This window comes from Diuraphis noxia, unplaced genomic scaffold (genome assembly GCF_037042655.1).
Source record: "Diuraphis noxia isolate RWA-SAM2 unplaced genomic scaffold, SU_Dnox_SAM2 contig0002, whole genome shotgun sequence".
Taxonomy (NCBI): domain Eukaryota; kingdom Metazoa; phylum Arthropoda; class Insecta; order Hemiptera; family Aphididae; genus Diuraphis; species Diuraphis noxia.
Genome location: NW_028301712.1, coordinates 76093173 through 76119408, shown reverse-complemented (window position 1 = coordinate 76119408; position 26236 = coordinate 76093173). Strand labels below are relative to the sequence as shown.

Here is a 26236-nt window from a genome sequence, read left to right as displayed (position 1 = left end):
TAATCAAATACTCAATATAAAAATTCACATAATATCATGTATTTTAGACGATTGGAAACGTAAACTCAAACGCAAACACAGCATTATTGGTCGGTAGGAAATCTAATTACCTAGGTACTATTTTTGTCGCTGAAAAAACCATTTATTCGAGACTAATATGTGTGCTAGCCAAACATATTACATTTGTATTATTTATTTATAAAATCAACAATATAAATATTATAGAATTAAAAAAAAATTATAATTTTTATATTCCGTAACCGATGACAGTATCTAACATCGAAATACGGACGAACGAATTGACGAATAAATATACGACAGATATACAACTATAACCAAACGGTATTCGTATAGTTATTAGTTATTATTAATATATATATTTTATAAGTCTTGGTGTACAGTTGCAAATTGCGATATAGAGCCATCATATAAGACAGGAATGTCGATAGGAAATGTATAGAAAATTAAAGTCATAACCATGAGATTTTAAAATTTAATGTTTTGAGTTTTTAATCTCACTAATACGAACAATCGTACGAGTATGACTACAATATAAATATAAAATGCTGTAATTATTTAAAATCACATTTTAAAATATATTTTATGGTTTTTTTCAAAATTTGACATTTTTTGTATTATTTAAGTATATAGGGTCCTTTAAAGATACAAATTTCTGTTTTTCAAATAACACCTTTTCTACTGTAAATTATTTATTAGATATTTTTTCTGAAAATATTGACATATAAAAATCAAATTTTTACTTTTTAAACCTACGAATATCTATTTAATTTAACTGAAATTTATATTTTAAATGAATTCTACTAGGTATTACACGCATAGTTCTTGGCCCTTGGGACCTATGTTTTTCGTTAGAGATGCATTTTTAATTTATTTTTATATTTCTAACAGAATCTAATTGTTACTAAACATAAATATTCGACGCTTTTACGTAATATATTTTCGTAACATTTTATTTTTATCAGTTTAAGATTGATATTACAAACTGATATTTTATATAATATGTTATGATAAAAACATGTCATAATCTCTATTTATAATGATCAAGTTGTCATTATTTTTTAAGCCAAGAAGGAAATGTGTATGTATTTATAATGTATTCAATAAATATTTAAACCTTAAGTATTTCGTTATAAAATATTTTTTTTTTACATATAAAAAGTCTTCTATCAATGTTTTCTGCTTGTGAAGACTGGAGGACAGGAACTGTGTATGCATCAAATGCATTACAGCCAACATGCCTCAGGTACAGAATAATAATAATATTGTATTAATTTGGTTTAGATACATAAACATAATTATTCAAATATTCAAAGTCACCATATACTCGCATTTCTTAGAAATTATATATATTTTATTACTACCTACTGTTAAAAAATGTATGTACAAAAATTATTTCTAAAATACACATAATGTCATCGCCTATATGTGACTATGTAGGATTACAAGTTAAATATTTCCCGCAGGCAAGATTTGTAAAAAACAATTGATATCTAATTCAAGTGCCTACTTAATATCAAAACAACTTAGGTACATTAATATTTTAAAATTCAACATATTATCTATTATCATTATTAGGCACATATATACTTAAATATGTAAATTAATCATAGAGTCCAAACATAATAGATAAATGAATCTTAACTTTTTGTTCAAATAAATAGTTACTGAAATGGCATTATTTTTAATTATATGCTATAGACGAGAGGAATTTAAAATTTAATTAAATAATTGTTTTGCAGTAATAAAATGGGTTCATGAGTGATAAATAATTTAGTATTAGTGTGTTACATATAATTAATTAAATATTATTAGGCACCTGCCCATGAATCCAGCGTTTGAAAAGGATGTGTTCATAGCATTTACGTTCATACTTACGTCCATACTGTGAACGACAAGTGAGCGTCACTTATTTCTTATAATTTATAAGTTATAAACAATGTGACGTGATTGAAATTCATATTTTTGAGAATTTGAATAAAACATTGTAACATTTGTAAAATACATACAATCCAAATTAAATTAATTTTTTATTTAATTATATAGTATATGTATTACTTTAAATACAAATTAAAAATTAAAAATGTTTGAATGATACATTTTAGTTTTTTATCATGTTGGTTTTCATAATTTGTTATAGACTATAATACACTGTGAGTGGTGAGTCTGTGTAGTTTGGTGTCTTATTTCTGTAGTTAGTACTTAATTCATTTTTAAATGAATAATGAACGAAATATTATAATGCATATTTTAATTTGTGAAATTTTTCCTTTGAAAAAATAATGAATGGCGTGAACGCAAACAAGTTTAGTTTTTAATTGAACTTCCAAATCCGCATGAACACAATAAAACATATTTTAAGCGCTATGCGCAATAGATAGGTACTATTTTTTTTTTATAATATAATAAAGTGATAACACTACAAGTACCGTTGAGGTACAACGTCCTCTTAATTGTTAATAAAATGCATATCATAGCCTTGGGCTCTTGAAAAATAGTTTTGAAAATAGTATTGACTTCATTTTTGATTTTTTTTATAAGATTTATTATTATTATTAATATTATTAATTTAGTACTACACGAAAAACAATTCTTCAAAAGAAAATAAAAACTCTCGTACTTATAATAATATGTATTGTTATTAATAACTATTCGATTTTAATAATGCGTATTTAAAATTTTTATTATCTTTTATTATTAATTATATTTGAGATCCTATTTCGACAAAATATTATTTTCAGTTAAACAATTTAAACGTGATGCGTAGACACTATATTTTACATTGTATAGTAACAAAAATTACCTAAGTAAAGCGGTGTTTTGATTAAAGTTGAAAAACTATTGGTAATGGACCGAATGCAGCAGTATTGATATATATTCTATATGATTTACCAATGTTTGCACATGACTATTTAATATTTATAATATATATCATGTACATAATATTTAATATAGGTAGTCAGTAAGTACATAATTACAGCAATATCTGTAATCATTACGATGTAAATTATTATACCTACACAATGCCGTCAGCCATACATGATTAGATATTATACACGCAGAGCTTGAATTGGGAAAAATTAAGTAGAAGAAATCAATCTAACGATCTAAAAACTGCGTTTCAAGTGCACAATTATGCTAAACACAGACGCGTGGAAGGCTTTGCCACCTTCTAACCTCTCTCCAACCTTACTTATATTTTGAATACCACTTGGAAATGATGATAAATTAATTAAGAGGACGTGATACCCGCATGTGTTGTCTCTGTCTTACAAGTGCATTATATAGTAAATTTTACGTTCAGTAGAACACATGTAGCTCCGTTTGCTTAAAAATTAGAGTGAATTGACCTCTCATAAAATTTAAAGGTATGATTGTTATCTAGTCAACCTCATATGCTTTTTATTATATTTAAATTTTAAAGGAAGTTATGAGTATTTTAAGATGCACAAAAAATGTACAATTTTAAAATACTCATAACTCGCTTTAAATTTGATATAAAATATAAAGCATATGAGGTTTTCTGGATAATAATCTTACCTTTAAATTTTATAAGAGGTCAGTTCACTCTAATTTTTAAGTTAACGGAGCTACACGTGTTTTGCTGAGCGAAAAACGTACCATGTTACGCATTTGTAAGACGGAGACAACACATGCGGGTATCACGCCCTCTTAAAACTATAATGTCAAAATAATTTTTATGCTTAAAATTGTAAAATTCGATATCGTTATATAATTGATGTCAGTCACATGTTAATAAAAATTATTTTGTTCAAAAGTTTGGGCCGTTCCCCGTTCCAGTGAAAAAATATAATGGGGGTACATAATAGGGGAACTCCGTCCCCGAGCGCACCTTCCTCATCAACACGATCACTGGATATATATCCTATAAATCAAAATAACAACCTTATTATATGGCATAATGTATAATATAATAAATTCGTTATATCTTTGTCTAACTTTGTGATTGTTTGAATTAAAGCAAACTCTACTGCGAAAGCGAATTCATGCATGACGTACAACTAGCACGAATTTATCCGGATTCGAAAACGTTTGTGGATAAGAAGCTGAAATGTACCGAATATGAAATTTTAACCGATTATAAAACACTGAAAGACACTAACAATGGTAACGTGCCCACGATGGATGAGTTGGTCAAGTTCATTGACGAGCACTTAGAAGACGGCGACGAGTTGGAGCCATGGAATCCTCCGGACTTTAGCGAAAACCCATCGATCGCCAACCGGATCAGAGACCAGAACTACAAACAGTGGGCGTTGGGATTGAACCAGGTGTGGAAAACTTTGGCGAGGAAAGTCAAAGACGACGTGAGAATCCATCCCGAACAGTACTCGCTGATATGGGTTCCAAACGGGTTTTTCATACCCGGTGGTAGATTTAGGGAGCTTTATTATTGGGACACGTACTGGATTGTTAATGGACTTATGCTATGTGACATGAAGGCCACGGCTCGTGGTGTCATCGACAATATCATATCGCTGGTGAATCAATTCGGTTTCATGCCGAATGGTGGACGATCATACTACCTAAACAGATCACAACCACCAATGCTCATACTGATGGCTTTGAGTTACTACGAAGAAACCGACGACTTTGAATATATTAAAAAGATCATTCCAGTAAGTACAACAAAGTAATGAATTTTTAAAAGTAATGACTCTACTGGCACCAATACATATTATACGCCAGTGCCGTGATTTTGTCATGTTTATCGCATGCGAACTAAACTCCAATGTTATGCCATATTTAAATATTATATTTGTGCAATAAGTAAATATTAAATATAATATTATAAATGTATTAAATTATTAATTATGTATAAATTATTATTAATATTATAAATACAATATGTCAATACCATCATAGTAAATTCGAGTTTTATGTTTTATTTTTTCTATAGAAAATATATTACATTATTTAGTACCTACCTATAAATAATAATATTTATAGTCAAATACATAAACATGGTTTTCCAGTTTAAGAAAAGTCATATCCAACGGGGATACGCAGTGGCGTATATAGATATTAATTTTTTTTTTTTTTTTGGGGGGGGGGGGTTAAAAAATGTATTTACCTAATCAATATTATGAACTAACTTTATTTTAATAATTATAGACATTAAATTAAATCATTAAATTGCATTGTAGTACACACATTTTACAAAACGCACCTTCTATTTTTTTAGAATATACTAACCAGGAGAAACGTGCGATCCAAGATAAATGAAATTTTAATTTTCTTTTTGAAATTACCGGAAAATTGTAGTACGTAGGAGGCTGCCATGGTTTTTTTAATAAATCATATTTCAACTTGTTGTCAGATATTCTTGTATTAATACGAGTATATAAACCAATATCAAGAATTTCATTTAATTCAGTTAAATCAGTATTACTATCAATTTTGCTATGATTAATAGTATTGGATGAACAAGGATTATCATCATGTTTTTCAGGCTCAGTCACTGCTACTTTTTTATTAAAAAAATGTAATAATGAAGGTTGTGATGCTATATTTAATAATTAATATTTTGTTACACACGCGACACTAACCGAAACAACCGACGTCCGAAACACACTAAATTTTGTTTGTCCGGTTCTCCGGTTCTTCATAATAATTAACAACCAAATAATAAGAAATTAAGAAATAATAATATCGAGAATTCCGTTTTTAGATTGTCGTCGTATATTGAACACAGACTTCTATACCAACTATATATATATACATATATAGACCGTCGACGACTCGCAGCGGTCCGTCACGACGCATCGTTATCTTGTAGTATTTCATAGAAATCCTGACAATATATTATAATATTATGATATAATAATAATATTAATAATATGATATACCTAATACTCGGGGTTTGGAACATTCATTCAAAAAATAAATGCATTCACATTCACATTCATAGAGCTTAAAATTGAATGTATTAACACTCAACATCAATTTTTCAAAAAGAATGCATTCATACTTGCATTCGTTTCTTAAAAGAATGCATTCTTAACCACATTCATAATAATGTTTTATTTTATTTGAATAAAACATAATATATTAATTTATTTTTTGTGTTTAACGAGGCATTTTATATATTGCATGAACCATATCAATAAACGAGGTAGGTATAGCAAATTAAAATAACACACATTTTAAACATTAACTGCATTAACAATATTATATAATATTTTATATATATATAAATAAATAAAATATTAAAAATAATAATTATTTGTTATTGTGGTTGAAACTGAGACGATAATATTCTAATCTTGTCGCAGATTATGTAGATAGTAGATAGACTCTATTAAAAACTATTTTTTGGTATTAAAAATATAATATTAATATATTTTCCATGTGATTAGAAAAAGAATGTATAATTACATTCAATTTCCATTCATATTTGTTTGAAAAATAAATGCATTCAGAATCATAATTCATAATGTAAAAATTGAATGTACTCATGAATTGCATTCATTCCAAACTCTATGAATAATACTATATATAATATTATAACAATCAAAATCAAGGCCAATACCAACCATACATTCGGGGGGGGGGGGAGGTTGAACCCCTAAAACCCCCCTTATATACGCCACTTGTGATACGACAGCTAAATCTTCCCCTTGTAATTACGTCACTGTTACCCACACCGATCAATCATTGTATTATTTGTATTAGGACTTGGAGAGTGAATTCCATTTTTGGACGGAAAATCGGATGGTGACATTCGAGAAAGACGGTAAATCGTATAGAATGGCTAGATATAACGCACCGTCGAGGGGACCAAGACCAGAGTCATATAGGTTTGTACTAAATGACAGGTTAGTGCCAACAAAGATTGCTATAAAATGTAGGTATTATGTATATCGATATAGAGAGGACTACGAAGTTGCTGAAAAGTTTGACACGGAAAATGAAAAAGATGATATGTATACTAGACTTAAGTCTGGCGCCGAGTCCGGATGGGATTATTCGAGTAGATGGTTTATAAGTACTGACCAAGATTCGGATCCCGGTTAGCACTATGACTATATATCGTCTCATATGATATTTCACCAATTAATGTTTGAAATTTCCATACTACAATAAAATATGTTTAAAAAAAAAAAATACAGATAAACTATCGAATGTACATGTGCCAAGTATTGTACCAGTCGAATTAAACAGTATACTAAACAAAAATGCACGCATATTGAGCACGTGGTTTGGCCAGACTGGAAATAAATATAAAGCCACTAAATATTCTAGTATCGCACAAGAATTTCTTAATGGTATACAAGAAGTTAGTAATATTTATATTGAAATTATCATAATTTATTATTATCTTCACGGAAAACTAAACTTCTGCTACAGGTCATGTGGAGGCCGGACAGAGGTGCATGGTTTGACTGGGATTTAATGAATCATAAGCATCGAGAATGTTTTTTTGTTTCCAATGTCTCGCCTTTGTGGACAGAAAGTTATAACATGCCAAAAAAGTCAGTGGCCAATGATGTATTGAGATATTTAAGAGATGAAGGGATTGTCGAACCAGATTTCAGCATAAGTTTTCATGGTATAAAATTATAACAAAATTTAAATACATACTTAAACTATAAGGTTTAGTTAGATACGCTCGTAGAGCGACATCTGTCGGCGTAGCTTCGTGCATTTTCACTATTAAGGCTGTGGTTGGTCATGTGTTCTGTGTATATGTAATATATATACCTATCATGTATATGAAAACCTAAAATTTTCCAAATTGCTTCGGAACTACTGATATACCTGCTACCTTTATATATTTTCATTTCATCTATATAGTCAGTTTTTTTCTAAACCAAAAACTGCGTGATCACTACCTTTTGTGACATATTTGCATACATATTTTATTGACTTTATTGAACTGGTTATCTCAACATTTATACTTAAATGGGCAGTAACAGTACGCAACAAAATTGGGTTGTATGGAACAACCCATCTGTTATCCAAGTCAATCGGCTTAATACTCACTTTCAAACCTCCATCAATTGTAGATCGCCTTCTGTATTTTGGATAGACATCTTCTCCTGTTTGAGTTTCTTTAATGAGGGTAACTGGATAACTTTGCTGCAATCACCTTCTTTCACGCAAGGAGAATTTCTGTTCAAAAGTCTATATCCCATGACCCATATATGGTCCATGTATCATGTTAGTCTTTACTATCTCGTACAATAAAGGATCTATAACTGAGTTCGGAATCTCAGCACATGTCTGGGCGATGGTAATATTTTTGTCCTGGTAGAAGTGCTTCTTGGATTTCTTACCATTTTAGATTACACGCAAAAGTTATGAATACATTTTGGTTCATAGTGCCAATATAACTTTTATAACCAATTGTGGGATCATATGCAAGACCAGTTAACTTAATAATTTTCCATTTCCACAATGGATTTTCAGACCAAAAAATAGGTTTCTCATCTTTTTTTAGCTTCCATGACTTGGTTGCTTCTAGGTCCATCTGTACTTCTAGCACGGCAATGCTTCTTACTTTTATTAATTAAATTATCTGTGAAACTAAAATTTTTACAAATAGGCAAATCGCTCTGTAGTAAAAATTACATTTTCTATAGAATTTGGAATATTAGAAATAGATAAATTAACATCAAAATGACCACTTTTAATATTTCCGGTTAGACACAATCTTTTTACTGGGAATGTACATCTACACCAAATTTGGCATAAAGATTATTATTATAATAAATTTCAAACACATATGGGAAAACATTGCCAGCTACAAATAGTGAAATTATAATATTAATCCGTCCTGAAAATAACAAGCAGATGTGCCCTGTGGTTTGGGCTCTACAGTGATCCCTCCGAAAGACAAATTCCTTTATACATAGAGATAAGATTAAATGAGGTAAATGATATAATAATTGTTTTAAAAGTTATCTTTTAACTATGAAACGTACAATTTGTTTGTCATACATTGTAATTGTTGAGGTATATCCCAGTTTTAAACTAATAAAATAAAAACAAATCTCATCTGTAATAACATCAACGAATTCTTATATTTCTTATTTTAAAATCTTTTAAAATTTTTTTAAAACCAAGTGTTTTCAGGAATTTAATAAAATCATGGTTGTCTTAAAAAAAAATTCTCTGAGGGGGATATATCCTTATATCCTCCCCCATAATTACGCCACTGTAGCTCACCTGTACGCCTCCCGACGTTAAACGTGCCCGCGTTGCAGCGTTTTATTCGGGACGATCGGTTAGGTTAGGTTAAAGTGCCAACATTGCACTGTATTTCGAATCTCGTGCTATTATGAAACGTATTTTGGCCAACGGCCTCATACACAACACATATCTAATAGATTATCAGCTCGTTAAAACAGACCGTAAAAACACCACTGGAAAATACTTCGCGTGGCGCTAAAAATATGTTTACTATTAAAGAACATATATAAAATATAAAAATATGTAGTATAATATTTACTCAAGTTTCATATATTATGTAGGACCTAGGTACTTAAAAAGACTAACTAATATTCAATTAAATACAACAAATAAAGTACCTATTATTTATTTATGCGGGTATGTATTAACATTTAACATTGCCTCCCCTTAACACCAGCCTTGCATTACCTATACCTACAGATAGGCAGAGAATAATTTGATTAGTAATTTCTCACTAAAGGTACGCCTACATCCATGTACGTATCGTCTCAACAGTGGGATTATCCAAATGCTTGGCCTCCTCTGCAAGCATATATCATTCAAGGTCTGCACAGGACAGAACATAGCTGCGCACAGCAAGTGGCCGCGAAAATGGCCGAGGTCTGGTTGAGCACGAATTATAAGGGATTTGCAGAAAAATCGATAATGTATGAAAAGGTAAGAATAAACAAACACGAATGTTATATTATACGTAGGTAACTATAATTCGCTAGAAAAATATTGTAATATCATTATATTGATTTTGAAAATATGTAATATAATATGTGTCAACATTTATTGTTCTATAACAGTACCACGTCGAACTTCCGGGAGAAACTGGTGGCGGTGGTGAATATATTCCGCAAACTGGTTTCGGTTGGACAAATGGTATCGTGCTAGAGTTCTTAAACCAATGGTGTTCCGTCAAAACAACTGACACAGATGGTAAAATTAATTACTTAAAATTAGACAGGCTCTGCCCTATGCCAGCCAACCCTCTTCGACTTTACTGTCATATCTATCCCGATACTGAATATTCAGGCTTATATATTTTTGTTTCTTCAATTTCACAAGAGCATTCCGCAGACTGGTTTTGGTTGGGAAAATGGTGTGTTAGTGTTCTTAAACCAATGGTATTCCGTAAATACACAGCAGCTGGTAAAATAAATTACCTATTTGAAACTATAAGTTCTGCCCTAGCCTATGCTTGCTAACTCTTCTTCAATGTTTATTTTTATAAGTTGAGAGTTTATAACTTACATAAATAAAAATAATAAATCAATTATTATTATTAACATTTCTTAACGACTAACGTTCATTAAATACAATAATTATAACGTATAACACCATGAACGTGTCAACACTCAATAGTCTCTTAAATCCATATATGTACCTAAAGAATAATTAAAATTTCTCAAATCTTCGTCTCTGACACTATTATAAACTGCCATGAAAATTGCAATAGTATTCCTTAATGATATGAGACATCACAGGGATGTAGTTACAGTAATTTTTCAGGAAAATTCCAAGGAATGTCACAAAGGCCAGGAATTTCTCGAGATGAGTGCCTATAATAAGTTTTTTTTTTTTAAATTGTTTATAGGTACGTTTCAATGTTTAATTAAACCTATGGATGAATATATTGTATATGATTTAAATCAATCAAATCATTAATATTTTATACTCAAAAATATTACAGGAGAATAAGAATACTTGGAAATTCCAAAATTAATAAGTTAGATATAGAACTATAGAACTATAACTATTAAATTTCAGTTTTCAGTTTAAAGATTAGGTTTTAAATAATTTTTTATTGTTAAATCTATACTACTATATTTTATAGTGACTCTATTTAAATTAAATCGACATATACAGAATATTTTTAAAAGAATTGTAAAAGAAACTTCCCGAAAGATTGGAGAATATTCCCTGTTCACAGGAACTTTCTTTAAGTAATACTTATTCCTAATGGCACATCCACTATTCTCACAGGCATCACTGTAGCTTGTAGGGATATAATATGAACAATATTACCCTATTCGTCCACTGTTAAAATCTCACAATGCAATAGGTGTATAGTCGTAGGTACGATTGTCAAATATTATTATAATATTGACATTTATTTTTTTGTTCATATAATCACCGATAACTAAATATTTAAGATCATCAATTTTTCTTCATTCTCAAATTATTTTTCTTTTGACGACAATGGTGATACGCATTACTATTTTCTTTTTTATAGGGCACTGTAGGTAATATTGAGCCTTAGTATTAGGTACCTATACTCAGTGGCGTCGAGCTCTAAAAAAGTAGGTACTACCTACCTATTTTCAAATTTATTTTCACCAAAACTATTCAAACCAAGGTTATTACTATACTATTATATTACTTTATAATAATATATAAACGTTATATGAGCAGCCTTAAGGTCCTTATGATCATTATGGGCTAAGCTCCTAAGACCACCCACCCTATTTAAGCGCTATTGTTTTAACAACACTTATTAGGGGGTTCGGCGTCACTGCCTATACACCTATCTAGTATCTACTCGTCGCAATTTCGTTTATTATTTTATTTTGTTTTATTTTTAGAGCCTCAGAGTGATAATCAAGACAGCAGATCTATGTTGAAAAACAGTTTTAAACGATTCTGCAAATTTTTGGAAAGTAAAAATTGATTTCCAAAAAATAAGAATTTAGTTTTATTTATTTCAAAATTATTATTTTCTGTGGGCTGTGATATTTAATTACGAGGGGATTACATGTGGTTTCAAACCTTTTATCAATCATATAGCGATAGTCTTTGCCTCTTTGGGCATAGTAACGCTATTATACTTTTGAGAACTTTTTTTTCTTTTAAATATATTCAATCTGTTAACAATAAAAAACAATAAGTAATAAGGATAACATGGAAAATATACAAACATGAATTACGTGAAAAGTACATAGTTCATTAACAGAACCTCAGAACATTTTTTTTTCCTATTTTAGGAGATCTTCAGTTTCTTTTTAATCGATGGTAAATTTGTGGTAATGTTAGAGAGGACATATTTGAATGAAAGGGATTACCTATGTGGTTTGTTAATTTTGAATGGAAACTTTTGTAGTGGCTTTTTGTAAGCTCGTTTACTGATTGTATTTTTAGGACATTATGGAGGGCTGCATTTGTTATGTACCACGGAGCACCGATGATAAGTCTTAGGTTAATTGACTAGGAAGCTTGAATAGGACGAATGTTTGCGGGTTTTGCTGGGTCCTAAATGTTGATGCTATATGACCATACTGACGATTACTTTGTATAGGGAGTAGTTTGTTTTTAAGACTCAAGTTTTATTTTAGTGGAGATCTAAGTAGATGGAGGCGGGAGTTAAGTTGTTTTTGTTTTTATTTGGTATGGTTTGACCAGGTTAATTTTTTTATCCAGAGTTATGCCTACGTACTATGGTTGACTGGTGAAGTGGAATTGGTTTGTTATTGAACTAGTAGGGGGCTTTCCCTTTTGTTTAGTGAAAAATTCACCTGTGCGGATTTTTCGTCATTGATTTTAATTTTCCAGTTTTTGGACCAAGATTCTATTTTATTTAAATGTAGGTAATTGTAAATGTTGAGATGCGATATCAGAAAATTTATTTGACGTAGTACCTATTGCTGTTTCGTCAGCAAATAAGACGAGAAGCGTTTGGTTTGATGTAGGTATATCAGCAATGAGGATATTACAAAATATAGGCGATAAAATTCACTGCCTTGGGGAACTCTAGGTTTTTATATACTGTACAATTGAATAATTATTTTTTTTGGCGAAGGGAGAAAATGTTTGTTTTAGTTTAAATAGAAGCCCATCGGCCATCATACCAAACACGGTTAAAAGCCTGAGATATATCTATATCCCGAGGAAATCTTGCTTGGTCTCGAAGGAGGCTGAGATTTTGTCAGTGATTCTATGGATTGTGTTGTGTTTGCGACGGAAACCGAATTGTGATTTAGGTAATATATTATGTTGGTCATTTATTGATGTAATTCTATGGAGAATTAATTTTTCGAAGAGCTTTGCAAAAGTTGGTAGTTAACTGATAGGAAGATAAGAACTGGCGAGGTGCTTGGCTTATAAGGTTTAGAGTCTTAAAGATCATAATGATAATTGAATACCTACTTCCATGTAGGAGGGAAGTAAAACAAACTTTGTGAACTTTTATGAATTTTTGTTTATTTATTATTTCTGCTTGAGTGGGTCCAATCTGCGATCAAGATGTTTTATTAAATTTTGTTTCCTAATTTCCTAATTGGGTTGAATAGGTATTTATGAAAGTTTTGATGATGATCATTTGAAATTGATAAATTGAAATTAAAAACTTAAATGTTGCATAATCGATCTTAAGAAGTATATATTATTAACGAATTCAAATCAATTTATATAAGTATTAATGATTTCTAATCTTACGAACAATAATAGATATCGGTAATCACCTAGTACTTTACACACGTTTACAAGACTCGCTTAAAGATATGACTATATTGAATTGAACTCCTTAAAAATATCCAGTTTGAAATTCTTTAACGCATTTTAATCATCAGTGTTTACGTGGTAATCATAATGTCATGTATAGACCACCAAATACACTTTGAGAGTAAAAACAATTATAGAGTAGATACTCTGTTACGATACAGCAATTAATTTAATTTACTCAACTAAAAAAAAATGTCCATGTTTATTTGTATTAAATTTTTTCAAAATGTCCTATATTATAGAATTATTCATTGATGAATTAATCATAATTTGTGATCAAAATGTCAGATGATGTGATATTATTATATATTCCATTAATATTTTAAAATTGTTGTCTATTGCATATAAAATATAATTTTCTATAATCTCATAGGAGTTTTTTTAGATTTTTGGTTGATCACCATTATATTAAATAGTTATTAATTAAAATAGTATATAATATGTTAATATGTGTTATATTTAATTGGTAGGTAATGAAATGAGAAAGTAAAAACTATATTAGTATTCACTTTTCCTATTTAAGATCATCTAAATATTTAATTTAATAGGAACAAATTTCTATTTATTACAGGGTATTAGGTTTTACAACATTATTCACATAAGACGGATATATCGACAAAAACACCAAATATTGGTTTTCAGGTTTTTGTTTGAAATTAAAAAATAAACTTTATTTTCTAAAATATTTTATTACCAACATATTCTGAGGGACATATTGTTGAGCATATATTGAAACATTTTCAATATTATATTATTCATATACAAGATTTTCAATTTATTCAGAACAAAGTATAAAAATCAGAAAACTGTAGTAAGTACAAATTTTGTTTCTCCGTATTGTTGTATAGAAACTGTAAACATGTATAAGGAATGTTCCTTTTATGAGCAAATTAAATTACTTTTTGCCAAAATGTTATTGTAATTATTTATGTGTACCTAACTTAAATATTATAAAAACAATTAATAATTCTTCAATGGTAAGCAATTTGAAATTCTTCAAAATAACAATTTTAAAACAATGATAATATAACTAAAAAATTTAAATACATGATTCTTTAGCATTATGTAAAAGTTTTTTAAAATTTTTTTCAGTATCATCAAGACAAAGATCAGACTGTCTTCTACCATTTACCATGGGTGAACTCTAAATAGAACAAAACAATTAATTATTTTTACTGACTGAAAACTTAAAAAACATTAAAATATTTACCGATCTCGAAAATACCATATCATTTTCAACTGTCGATGACCTGGAAATGCTATGACTTGATGGTGAATCACTTAATTCTGCAATATCATCATTATTGTGCTCTAAAAATAATAATAATAACAATGGAAAATTTAATTTAAATACAATTTATAATTAATGAGCATTGTAGCGGTTTGTGCTTATTAGACTCACTTTGGAATCAGAATGATTGTGTAGGTATATAAACAGAAAGTCAATAAGGTGAAATTCCCAAGAATAAAAATATATATAATATATAGCGTAATAAATATAAATATTAAATATTAAAAAGATTTTTAAGAAAAATATTTATCATTTAATGATCATGTATTTTTAATTATAATCACTAAATTCTAGGTATATATCATTATGTATTTATGATCAAAAGCAAAAAAAAATTTATAAGATTTATCTAAATTTTATTATTTCTCCAATTATGTATTTTAGTACACCGATTAACAGGTGTAGTAAGTCAAAGAAATTTTTTTCTATGTATCAGTAATCAGGACTAGATTGTTTGAATCCATTAGGCAAATAAGTCAGTTAACAGTGTGTCTTATAAGAAACAATTGCTATTTGTATAATTATATATTTATTAGCAATGCTTTCTAAATATAATATATTTTTGAGTAGTTTTTAAAACATTTAGCATAATTGTATGTACCATTTTATTTTAATTTACATACATGTTGGTACAAGCAAAATAAATTGTCATTAATACTAAATGATACACAAAACAGTAAGCATATGCACTTCCCCACTCACCCTTAATACCTTTGAATAATACATATTATACAGTAAACTCTCGATTATCTATGGCTTTCCGCAAAACTATTTACAGTTCTAAAAATAGAGTTTATATACAATTGTACAATAAGCATATATAATTTTGTGAAAAAATATATTTCAATGTTATACAAATTAAACGAATGGTTAAACAAAAATATGTATATTTAAGTACCTAATTTTCATTAAATTCTATTTAATATTATTTAATATGATAAAAAAATTTTAATTTTAATTTGTATTATGTGGATTAACTTTGAAACTCAATTATCTGTGGTTGCCGTACAACCCTACTCGACAGATAATCAATGATGTACTGTATCTAAATTATGTTTTAGAAATTACTAAATATATTAAAAGACCCAATTTTAAATAAATGTTTGATATAATAAGGAGTATAGTATACCGATACAAACTTCTAATATTCATATAACAATGATGATTTGTGTTTTTTATTATTTAACAGATGTTTATTTTTTGAAAGGCAGATATGTCTAAATTTTAGTGATGGGTCGAACTGTTTGAATCTCAAACCGAACCGAACCCTTGATGTTCGGTTCTGTTCGAAATTTGAACTAGGTATGAAAAAAATTCGAACCGAACTATTAAGTATCCTTTATTGTCCGAAAATCAAACTTGAAAATATTCGTCGAACCAGGCTTACTGACCACAATAGTTCGAAGACCAAATATTTATACAATTCTTCAAAAGTTATTTTTAAAAATAAAAATTGATAGTGATTATTAAGAAATAATTAGACTATCGGCTCGTGATTGGTCGCCAGTTGTCGGCGGCTGCCGTCAACCGTCTATATTGACAGCCGCCGCCGTGCATACAGATGATCATAATAACAATTAACAAAGATTTTACGAATTAACTAGATCGTAATAATATTATTATATTATGTTATTACTTATTATGTACTCGTGGCCTAGACGCATGCGATATTATAGTTCACTACGTATACACTTACAGAACGTCGGCGGCGTTGCTGTCAACATCATTCGCCAACTGGTGGCAACAAACATGCGTGAACAAGACGAGTTTTCGTCAAGCGAGTGGGAATAAAGTATAATATTATTCTTATTTATTAATTATTAAATTATTATATATTTAATTTGTACATATAAAAAAAAAAAAAAAAAATAAGAAATTAATCTAAATTTATAGTAAATACAGTCATATAATATAGACTTAAAATAAAATAGTAATGATGGTTGATTTAATTTGTGTGTACAATGTACATGATAAAAAATGTTGAGTTCGAGTTCGAGTTCAACTTAAAATGATTCTAGGTTCGGTTTGGTTCGGTAGAAAATATAAAGGTTTGGTTCGGTTCGGGTTCAAAAAAAAATATTTAAAGTTCAGTTCAAGTTCGGTTCGATTTAAAAAATAAGGGTTCGACCCATCACTACTAAATTTAAAAGAGAAGTTTCTCAAATATTAAATGGAATTGTACCATAAGTATAATGATTTTACATAGAATAAAAAAATAGAGGTAGCATATTTCTATATACAAAGAATACAAAATGTTTATTTTTATCCTCATTAATGTTTAATAGAAATCATGTTTCAATTAGTTAATAAATTACCTATATTATCAACTATTTGTCCAACTGAATGGCTATTTGATATGTGTGCATGTAACCTTGTGGCCCAATGGTCAGAATTATTGAGAATCATATCTCGTCGTTGGTAAAACAACATGTATGCTGAAGTCGTGACCAGAGAAGTATCAGGTATTGGTGTAACTTTAGTATCATCAAAACTGTACCATTGTTTATCATATGGATTTTTGCAAAATGCTAGAAAAATAATAATTATATTTATTGTTATAATTTAACCATGACCAATGTATATTAACCAGTATAATGTCCACTATGAGGATCTGATCCATGATGGTTGCATACAGCATAAAGATCATATAGGTTATGATCCTGTATAGAAGATAACCGACGAGAAGCTAGAGGCTTCAATGGTACCCTAACATCCCGACCTATAGCTAAATGTGGGGTCATATCAAAACTAAACAAAGGGAAATCTACAAGTACAGAAAGTTTTGTTGGTTGCCTGAAAATTAAAATAATTATATTAAGTAAATATACCTACAAATAATGAAATTTAATAATCCATTATTATTTTATATTATCATCAAATACCTGTTATTGTGCTGTCGCGATGACGGTAGCGAAAGAGATTGTCTAAACCTTTTAAGATGAACCACTAAAATATCAGGTAAAGTCCATAATCCAAGTTTTTTCACAACTTCTTGTTTAAGATTACATTGAGGACAATGCCAAGCATTTTCTGGACCTAATACCTCTTCTTTTGTGTACAACTAAAATGTTGAAAGCAAATATTATAATATTAGATATAAGATATAACTCAAAACAAATTATTAATTTCCTAATTCATAAATCAAAGAGAGTTAGAATATAATATTATTAATATTACATTTTACAATTTTTTAATACACCAATAATTTATTTTATATTTTATAACAATTTAATTTCAAAAAAAAGTGCACAACTTACATCAAAACACTGTTCAAGCGTGATAGATGTTCCCTTTTCTGAATTTAATTTTAGCTGTTTTACACTGGCATGCTCTTCAACTTGATCACAATGATCAGCAATTGTTCTAAAAATATTAAAAATATTGAATATTAGTAACTTCTTTTCCCTTAAATAAATATATTAATTTTTATACTTACACTTCCTTAGCATGGAGACTCCATTCAAGAATTAATTTTATATGAGGCTGATCCCCAGACATAGCTAATGCTTGATCAATTGGATCGGTAAAAAGAGGTAATTCAACAGTTGGATCTAAATACTGAGGTAAATCACTTGCATCAGCCAATCGAATACCAAATAATGGTATTTCTTGATCAGTTGTTAATATATCATCATGTAACATCACTGCCATTTCTTTCAATAAAAGTTTTTGAAGGTCCTTATAGGATGTTTCACGACATATTTGCATGGTATAAGCACTTCCAAATCTGATATACAGAAACAAAAATACTTACACAGTGAATATATATTGAAATGACTAAAACAAACAACCTTGAACATTGATCTTCAACAACAAGAATATTAACCCAACATAGTAATAAGTAAGGTCCACTCTCGTTACTGCAATCATTCAATTTTGGAAGTTCTAAGCAGTATAAGGGGTCTGATTCTTTTATCATAGATGCTGGCATAGAATCTAAAATATACAATTCAAATTTATGTTTGTTATACGAAAAGTATTAAAATAAATAAAGAATAATTACCACAAAATGTTCGATTAAAACCGATATCAGTTATTTCAGTAATTAACATATGCTCTTGATAAATACCAGTATAAGACCATAATAACTCTCGAAATTCAGCTATACTACTATCAACTGGAAGAGACAACCCAAGTTTAACCTGTAAAATAAATAATTTCAACAATATTAGAACAATATGACTTTTTTTTAATTGAAAGTATAAGTTATTATTTATAACTATATAATTTATATGTCATAGTCACTTTGTGAAATCGATCTTTTCATGAAAATATGACCATTTCATGAAATGGAAACACTTTTTTTACACTTTGTGAAATTCAAAAATATTTCACGAAAGGGTCACTCAAATTTAACATTGTGTAATTTTTTTCACAAAGTGAATGGCCACTTTGTGTACTGAAATACAACATTTAACAACTTATTCTACCCTTATTAACTTAACTTAAATAATTATGTATAGTAATAAAGTTTATTTATATCATATTAATTTATTAACCGTATTGTAAACATTTTTTTATTTATTAGAGCAGGAAAATGAATTGTATTTTAGCTGAAGAAGTTGACAAAAAAAAAAATTAACCTTGTGTAAAACTGTCCAAATTGTATCTGGAGGTCAGGGATTTTTTTTAAGTTGTTCGCGTAAAAGTGGTTGTCAAACCAAAAGATGTGTTTGTTTTAAAGGTAGTCTAAAATGTAACAGTCGTTGTCACAATTCAATTTCCTGCTCTCATAAATAAAAAATGTTTACAATATGGTTAATAAATTAATATGATATAAATAAACTTTATTACTATACATAATTATTTAAGTTACATTTGTAAGGGTAGAATAAGTTGTTAAAAATTTGTATTTCAGTACACAAGGTGGTCATTCACTTTGTGAAAAAAATTACACGATGTTAAATTAGAGTGACCATTTCGTGAAATATTTTTGAATTTCACAAAGTGTAAAAAATATATTTCCATTTCACGAAGTGGTTAAGACATATATACTATTGTATTAACAAGGCGATGACTGATGATTAAGAAAATATTATCCATTTTAAGCTTGAAAATATTTCATTAAGTTTAAACTTTCTCAGTAGATATATATTTAGCACTTACAGCAAACAATCAATTTATTATTAATTGAGTATTTATAAATAAACAAATATGTACAGAAAAAATAATATGAATTTTGTTTTGATATGACTAATAGTGATCAATATTTTAAAATCAAAAGTTTATTCAGATTATCAGAAAATGAGAAAATATTTATAAAAAAAATTATACAAATTTAAAAAGCTTTATAGACTTTAAAATGTAAGAACAATAACAACAATAAAGATTTAAACTTACATCTCTTGGTTGTTGGGAAGTATAAATAACAGTAATAAAAACAGGCATTGAATAACATTGTGGTACTGGTATTGATATACACAAAAATGGATCAAATGTATTGGATTGACGCATGCAGCGTGGACATGTAAGAGAGGATTTGAATTGTGCTTGAAATACATCATGTATAAAGGACTCATTGCAACGTATATGATTAGCAAGAGTCTCAGCTGCTACTTGTTCATCAGGTCTCCCAAATGTGTTCTAAGAAAAATAATAATGATAAGTAACATAATAGATAAAAACAATTATTATTTAAGCATCTTACTCTAATTGTTTTATATTTTTTTTTTGTAGCTATGTTTAAATCTTCATGAACCTTATCCAAAAGCCATAATAAGAATTCTTGTGCGTCATGCTGATTATTTCCTCGATATTGGGTACCATATTTGTCTACAATTGTTTTAAATTGATTTGACATATCTGGGTCATATTTGCAAAGCCATATAGATTTCAATAATAATGCCAGCTGTTCAGTCATCTCTCCTCGTGTACCATATTTTTTTGAGTTCAATTTATTTCTTCGAGTAAGGTCCATTTTGTATTGATCCATTACAAAATATCTAAAACATTAAAATCATAATATTAAATGTTCTTTTTGGTATTTTAAAATTATTTTTTTATAATCAAAATAATTATATAACATAAAAAAATAATAATATCTAAATACATATATACATAATATAATAAAATAATATAGTTAAATTTAATGTTTAAAGATAAGATAAGATGTTTATCTATGTAAGTGTTTCCCAACTTTTTTGCTATAGAGACTTTTTACCTACTTTTAACCTACAAAATATACTCTTTGTTGGTATGCGACCCCCTATTAAAAAAATTAAAAATCAAGTATGCCATATCATAGTATTATAAATAGGTAAATTATAAGCAATGCATTTTATTATTTAATATTCATACATAATAGCAATATTGAATACCTGATTCTGTTAAATATTGTAAAGATTATTTTTTAATTTTAATATACAGGGTGATTCTTTTATCAAACAACACTCATTATTTAAAAAAGTATTGAGTTTTTTCAAAATATTTTTTTACATAGTTTCAAGTTGTTAAAAAACCAACGCTTTTATTAAAAAATTATATTTTTTATCCTTATAATTTTTTAAGTTTTTTACTTTTTTGAATGGTAACATAGTTTTTTAATTTCATATTCCAAAGCAGAATATTTTTCTAAAAATGTTGATACATAAAAATCGAATTTAGGACGAGTAGTTTATGAGTTATAAGTATTTAAAGTTTAGACAAGCGGAGTAGTGGACAAACATTTTGCGTGGTAACCCCTTACCACTCCACTCTGCCAATCTAAACTTTAAATACCTATAACTCATAAACTACTAGCACTAAATTTGAAACTTTAACGTAATAATTAATAAAAAAATAGCTTTATTAATTTATGAAATTTTAAGTATAAGTTACCATTTGAAAATAAAAAGTTGCTAGAGGTTTATCTAATAAATATAAGGTGACAGATATAAAAATAATAAACAATTCAAGAAGAGTGTAAATCTACAATTTTGAAAAAAAAAAATTTGAAAAAAGTCAATACTTTTTTAAATAATGAGTGTTGTTTGATAAAAGAATCACCTGTATATGTCATTTCTAAATAAAAAAATATATAAAATTTGATGATAACATTTTCTACAACCATAGTACAATAATACAAGAATAAAAAGTGTATTTTTTTTTATAATGAGATCATTAATTTTAAAATATATGTGCTGAACAAATAACAATGATATTAATATTTATTAATATTTTAGTTTAAACTCATATTATTCATGAGATCTTAGCGAGTGTTACCCAATGTTTTACCCACTTATATTTTAATCCATATTTTAACTTAACTTTAAAAAATTTTAATATTAATGTAATATTCGGGTTTTTACTGTTGTTGTGGATAAGAAGTGTATTTTTATACTAGGGGTGGCTAACATGAATACATGGAAAAATACAATGATATCAAGAGCTAAAATGTTTAAAAATACATTTTATAACTTTTATATTTTATCATATTTTATTGTTAATAGGTAATTATTGGTTTTTTAAGAGATGCGAGCCGCAAGTTGGCCACCTCTGATTTAAACTGTATTTATTTTTTATTTTTTTTATTGGAATAAAAGGCTTCAACATCCCAGGTCATTAGCCTAAAAGTAATTATAAGTTAATAATTTTATGGGGATTAAACTGTATTATTGTGTATCTTTTATGTTTTATTTGATATAAGACAAATTTATTTATATTAATAGGTAGTCATAAATTGTAATTACATATTGTACTTACTAAAATATCTTTAAAATTAGTATAAGAAAAAAATATTTGACAATTAGTTTTATTAGATCTTAACCTCTCAAATTTGTCGAAAACTGAGCATGTATTTAAAAAAAAATTGAAAAATTATATTTCTGGTCAATTTCTCTAATAATATCAAAACTTGGTTAGTAGGACTGAGTAAAATTTGAATATCATAGCTGTGAATGGTTTCTAGACAGCATTGTAATATACAAAATATGGTCAGGTTGGCCAAGTGAAAGACTAGAGAATTTTAGTAATGCAAGGCATTTTCAAAGATCAGAACAGTTATCATTAGATTTAATAAACAATAAACATTGCAAATTTTATGTAAATATATTGTGCTCAATGAAGAGCTTTATAAAATCATAAAAATCAATAATTACCTAATGGCTAATATAGGTATCCATATCTAACTATCCCACTTTAAGTTTGTAAATATGCCCAATCAAATCATAAAAATATTTTTAAATATTTATGAAGTACCTATCAGTCAGTGTATTAATGTTATAAAATAGTTTGGTTTTATAATTCACAAACATGTACAAAGTACCTAGTTATTTTGACACTTTCTATTAATAGCATTTATATGATGCCTCCAATAATTATTATTAGTTGTCATATAAAAAATGACGTAATTACAAGATTTGTTATATTCAAAGAAAAGTATATTAGTATATAGTCATTAATTACTCTAGTCCATAAATTAATAATACAAATTAAAAATTGTAGCAACCTCTGCCTATTAAATTTTAATAGTTTATTGAAATAAGTAATCCGTTACATTGAATCAAACCAATGTTTTATTTTATTTTATAAAAAGACATTTAACAATTGTGTGACGTATGTAGCAAAGTACAGATTGTTCTTAATAGGCAATAGCATTGAGTTTATAGCAAAAGGAAGGCGATAAATTTGAGAAATTCCAGTTAGAAGAGCATAAATCTAATTTAACTTTAAGATGGAGCTAATAATTGGATTAAAAAATGATTGAAATTTCAATTTTAAACACAATACCGTTACATTAAGAATATAATATTAAAACAACATAATATATAGTATAACATAGTATTATAAGTACATAATATAATATATCAACAAATAAGTACCTACCAAGGTACCTATATACAGAATGACAAATGTTCCAAAAAATATCTATCAATTGTTATGATTTTGAAAACAACTACTAATATTTTTACTTATATTTTTTTCGATAAAAATATAGTGTATTAAAATATTAGAATCTATTAGGTAGAAAAAAACATTGATAGAGAATACTGAGTATTGATTGAATACATCACTACATAAGTACCTACTATTTATAAGCTTGATTTTTTGAAAAAGAGAAATAGCCAGACATTAAAAAATAGGTAAAAGTTATTAACTTTAGTAAGTTATGATAAAATTAGTTTTCAAATGTGAATATAACACATGAATGTAGGCAACATACTAAGTTTAAGAATTATTTTTTGAAATCAATGAATTTGTACTTCAGATTATCTAATTATTGAAATATGTTTATATAAAAGGTTAAACCATTTATTAATTTTATACATAACTATTGATTATGCTATAGGTATTGATATCTTACATTAAATTACTTATAACTTAGTAGGTATCTAGATTAAGATAACCTTGCTATGATCTAAATTTAGAAAATTAATTAATTTCAAAGATTGGTAAGTATTACCTGGCTAGAACATCTGTATGACTTAAGCACTGTAACACAGCATTTATGAAACATGTATTTCCTTGGTTACGTAGACCAACCACACCCGGAACTTTGTCACCGCTTAAAATTTTCGGAGTTTGATAGGTGTTATCGTTATAGATGTCTGTAGACGAGCGTGAAACATAAGCATCATACTTGGAACATAAATTGCTCTTGTCCTGTTGTAAACCGAGGTATGACATTTTCTGCAACATTTTCCCCAATACCTTGTTCCATGATGACGGTTTCCTTAGCATTGACAGCTTTAGTCTAGCATCGTCTACATCACCAGGCTTCACATGTTTGTTGCGTATCAAGTCACGCTTAAGTGAAAAAGATCGTTTTAGTTTGGACGTCGGTGGGTTGGGGTCTTCATTGCGAAGCATGTTGTGCAGAGCTTCAGCCGAAGTACGTTTCTTCAGCAACGATATTTCGTCCATTTCGAAACGTCAACGACAGATTTTGGTAACATTAGAACAGTATGTATTACTGTATAAATTATTTGAAAATAAAAAACAACAAAAAAAAAACAAAGCAAATGGGAAGAGTTTAAGTTGAACACACAAAATAGGAATTTCGCTAGTAGTTTTAATATTATGTACACGATTTGGCAAGCTACGAAGCTGCAAACAGTCTTGAAACGTCTGATGGACGGCGACACATCCGAACCGATTAAACGGCGCGTCGATTAATCAAAAATTCACAATGCTTTAAACGTTTTAAAGTCTACAATATCAAAATACAAAATAATAATAATATGTAGGTGCCTACAAACTATGTTAAAATATTATGTATTATTATTGTATATTGTTTCACGGAAAAATTTATCAACTCGTTATCGAAAACCTTCAGACAATACAGTGTTGCCGCCTAACCGACGGAGAATGATGAATGATGATTATAATATTATATTATATTTATTAATTTATTGTACACGATTTATAGTAGTACTAAATTATTTATTGTTCTATAATAGTACAGTAGTATTATAAATTATCATACCTTTTAAATCGTAATATAGATGTATAGTATTCATATTTCATAGACGTGTTCAGACTTTGGTGGCCGAAGGGACACAACAAATTTTTAAATCGTAATACCTATTTTTTTTTTTTTGACATTTTCAGACATTCTTTATGTTACAATAATAATTTTTAATTATGATCAAAAAATATAACCATCGTGAAAACAATAAAAATACATACATAATATTTATAATATTACCTACCCATCATATTATGTAAAATATTTTATTATTTGTGTACAGCAATAAAACAATATATAGGTTCAAAATAATGAGAGCTGGGAGGCTATAAGCATTTTAGCGAACTCATTGTATAACTTGTTCCTATTGTAACCTACTTTTTATTTTGATAAATGTTTTTAATGCAAACATACATTACAAAAAGTAATGTAATACAGAGCCAATACATTACAAAAAATTTCATTCCAAACTTCATTCTAATAACCCGAACCTGCCAAACCCTCTAATTTCCCATTCATCATCTATAACCATTCCCTACAACCTACCAAGAAAATGGACAAGAAACGTTCTTGTTTAAATACTAATAAAAAACAGTTTCCCATTAAAGCCCATCAAAGTAAGAATTACTGTTTCTGGACGGTCCCCAGACCCCTCTGTCATTCAAGCCACTCGTTTCATTTAGTTAATAATCTACTAAACTCAATTGTATAAATTGTAAATTTAGCGATTTCTCAATAAAAAAAAAAAAAATAACAATGATAATTATTTTGAAGGAAAATAACCTTTTGAGTTTCAACAAAATATTATTCAAATTATTACTAATTGGATAATTGTTTTAACAGTA

At 28.1% G+C, this 26236-nt stretch overlaps 2 protein-coding genes across 2 annotated transcripts; one reads left to right on the top strand and one right to left on the bottom strand.

Moving 5' to 3' along the window:
- The first annotated feature begins 1190 nt into the window (after positions 1-1190).
- LOC107168629 (trehalase-like) lies at positions 1191-11890 on the top strand. The gene is made up of 9 exons (XM_089219521.1): positions 1191-1264; positions 4001-4658; positions 6715-6839; positions 6912-7051; positions 7152-7318; positions 7390-7591; positions 9695-9891; positions 10026-10158; positions 11805-11890. The coding sequence occupies exons 1-9, from the start codon at positions 1191-1193 to the stop codon at positions 11888-11890; spliced, it is 1782 nt and encodes a 593-aa protein (XP_089075647.1).
- Positions 11891-14385: 2495 nt separating this feature from the next.
- On the bottom strand, positions 14386-25281 carry LOC107171420 (ubiquitin carboxyl-terminal hydrolase 43-like). The gene is made up of 12 exons (XM_089219520.1): positions 24387-25281; positions 20655-20949; positions 20348-20590; positions 19011-19149; positions 18799-18943; positions 18444-18734; positions 18265-18370; positions 17890-18068; positions 17595-17800; positions 17323-17535; positions 14927-15027; positions 14386-14860 (listed from the first exon to the last, which is right to left on the bottom strand). The coding sequence occupies exons 1-12, from the start codon at positions 24845-24847 to the stop codon at positions 14756-14758; spliced, it is 2484 nt and encodes an 827-aa protein (XP_089075646.1). The 5' UTR covers positions 24848-25281; the 3' UTR covers positions 14386-14755.
- Between the last annotated feature and the right edge of the window lie 955 nt (positions 25282-26236).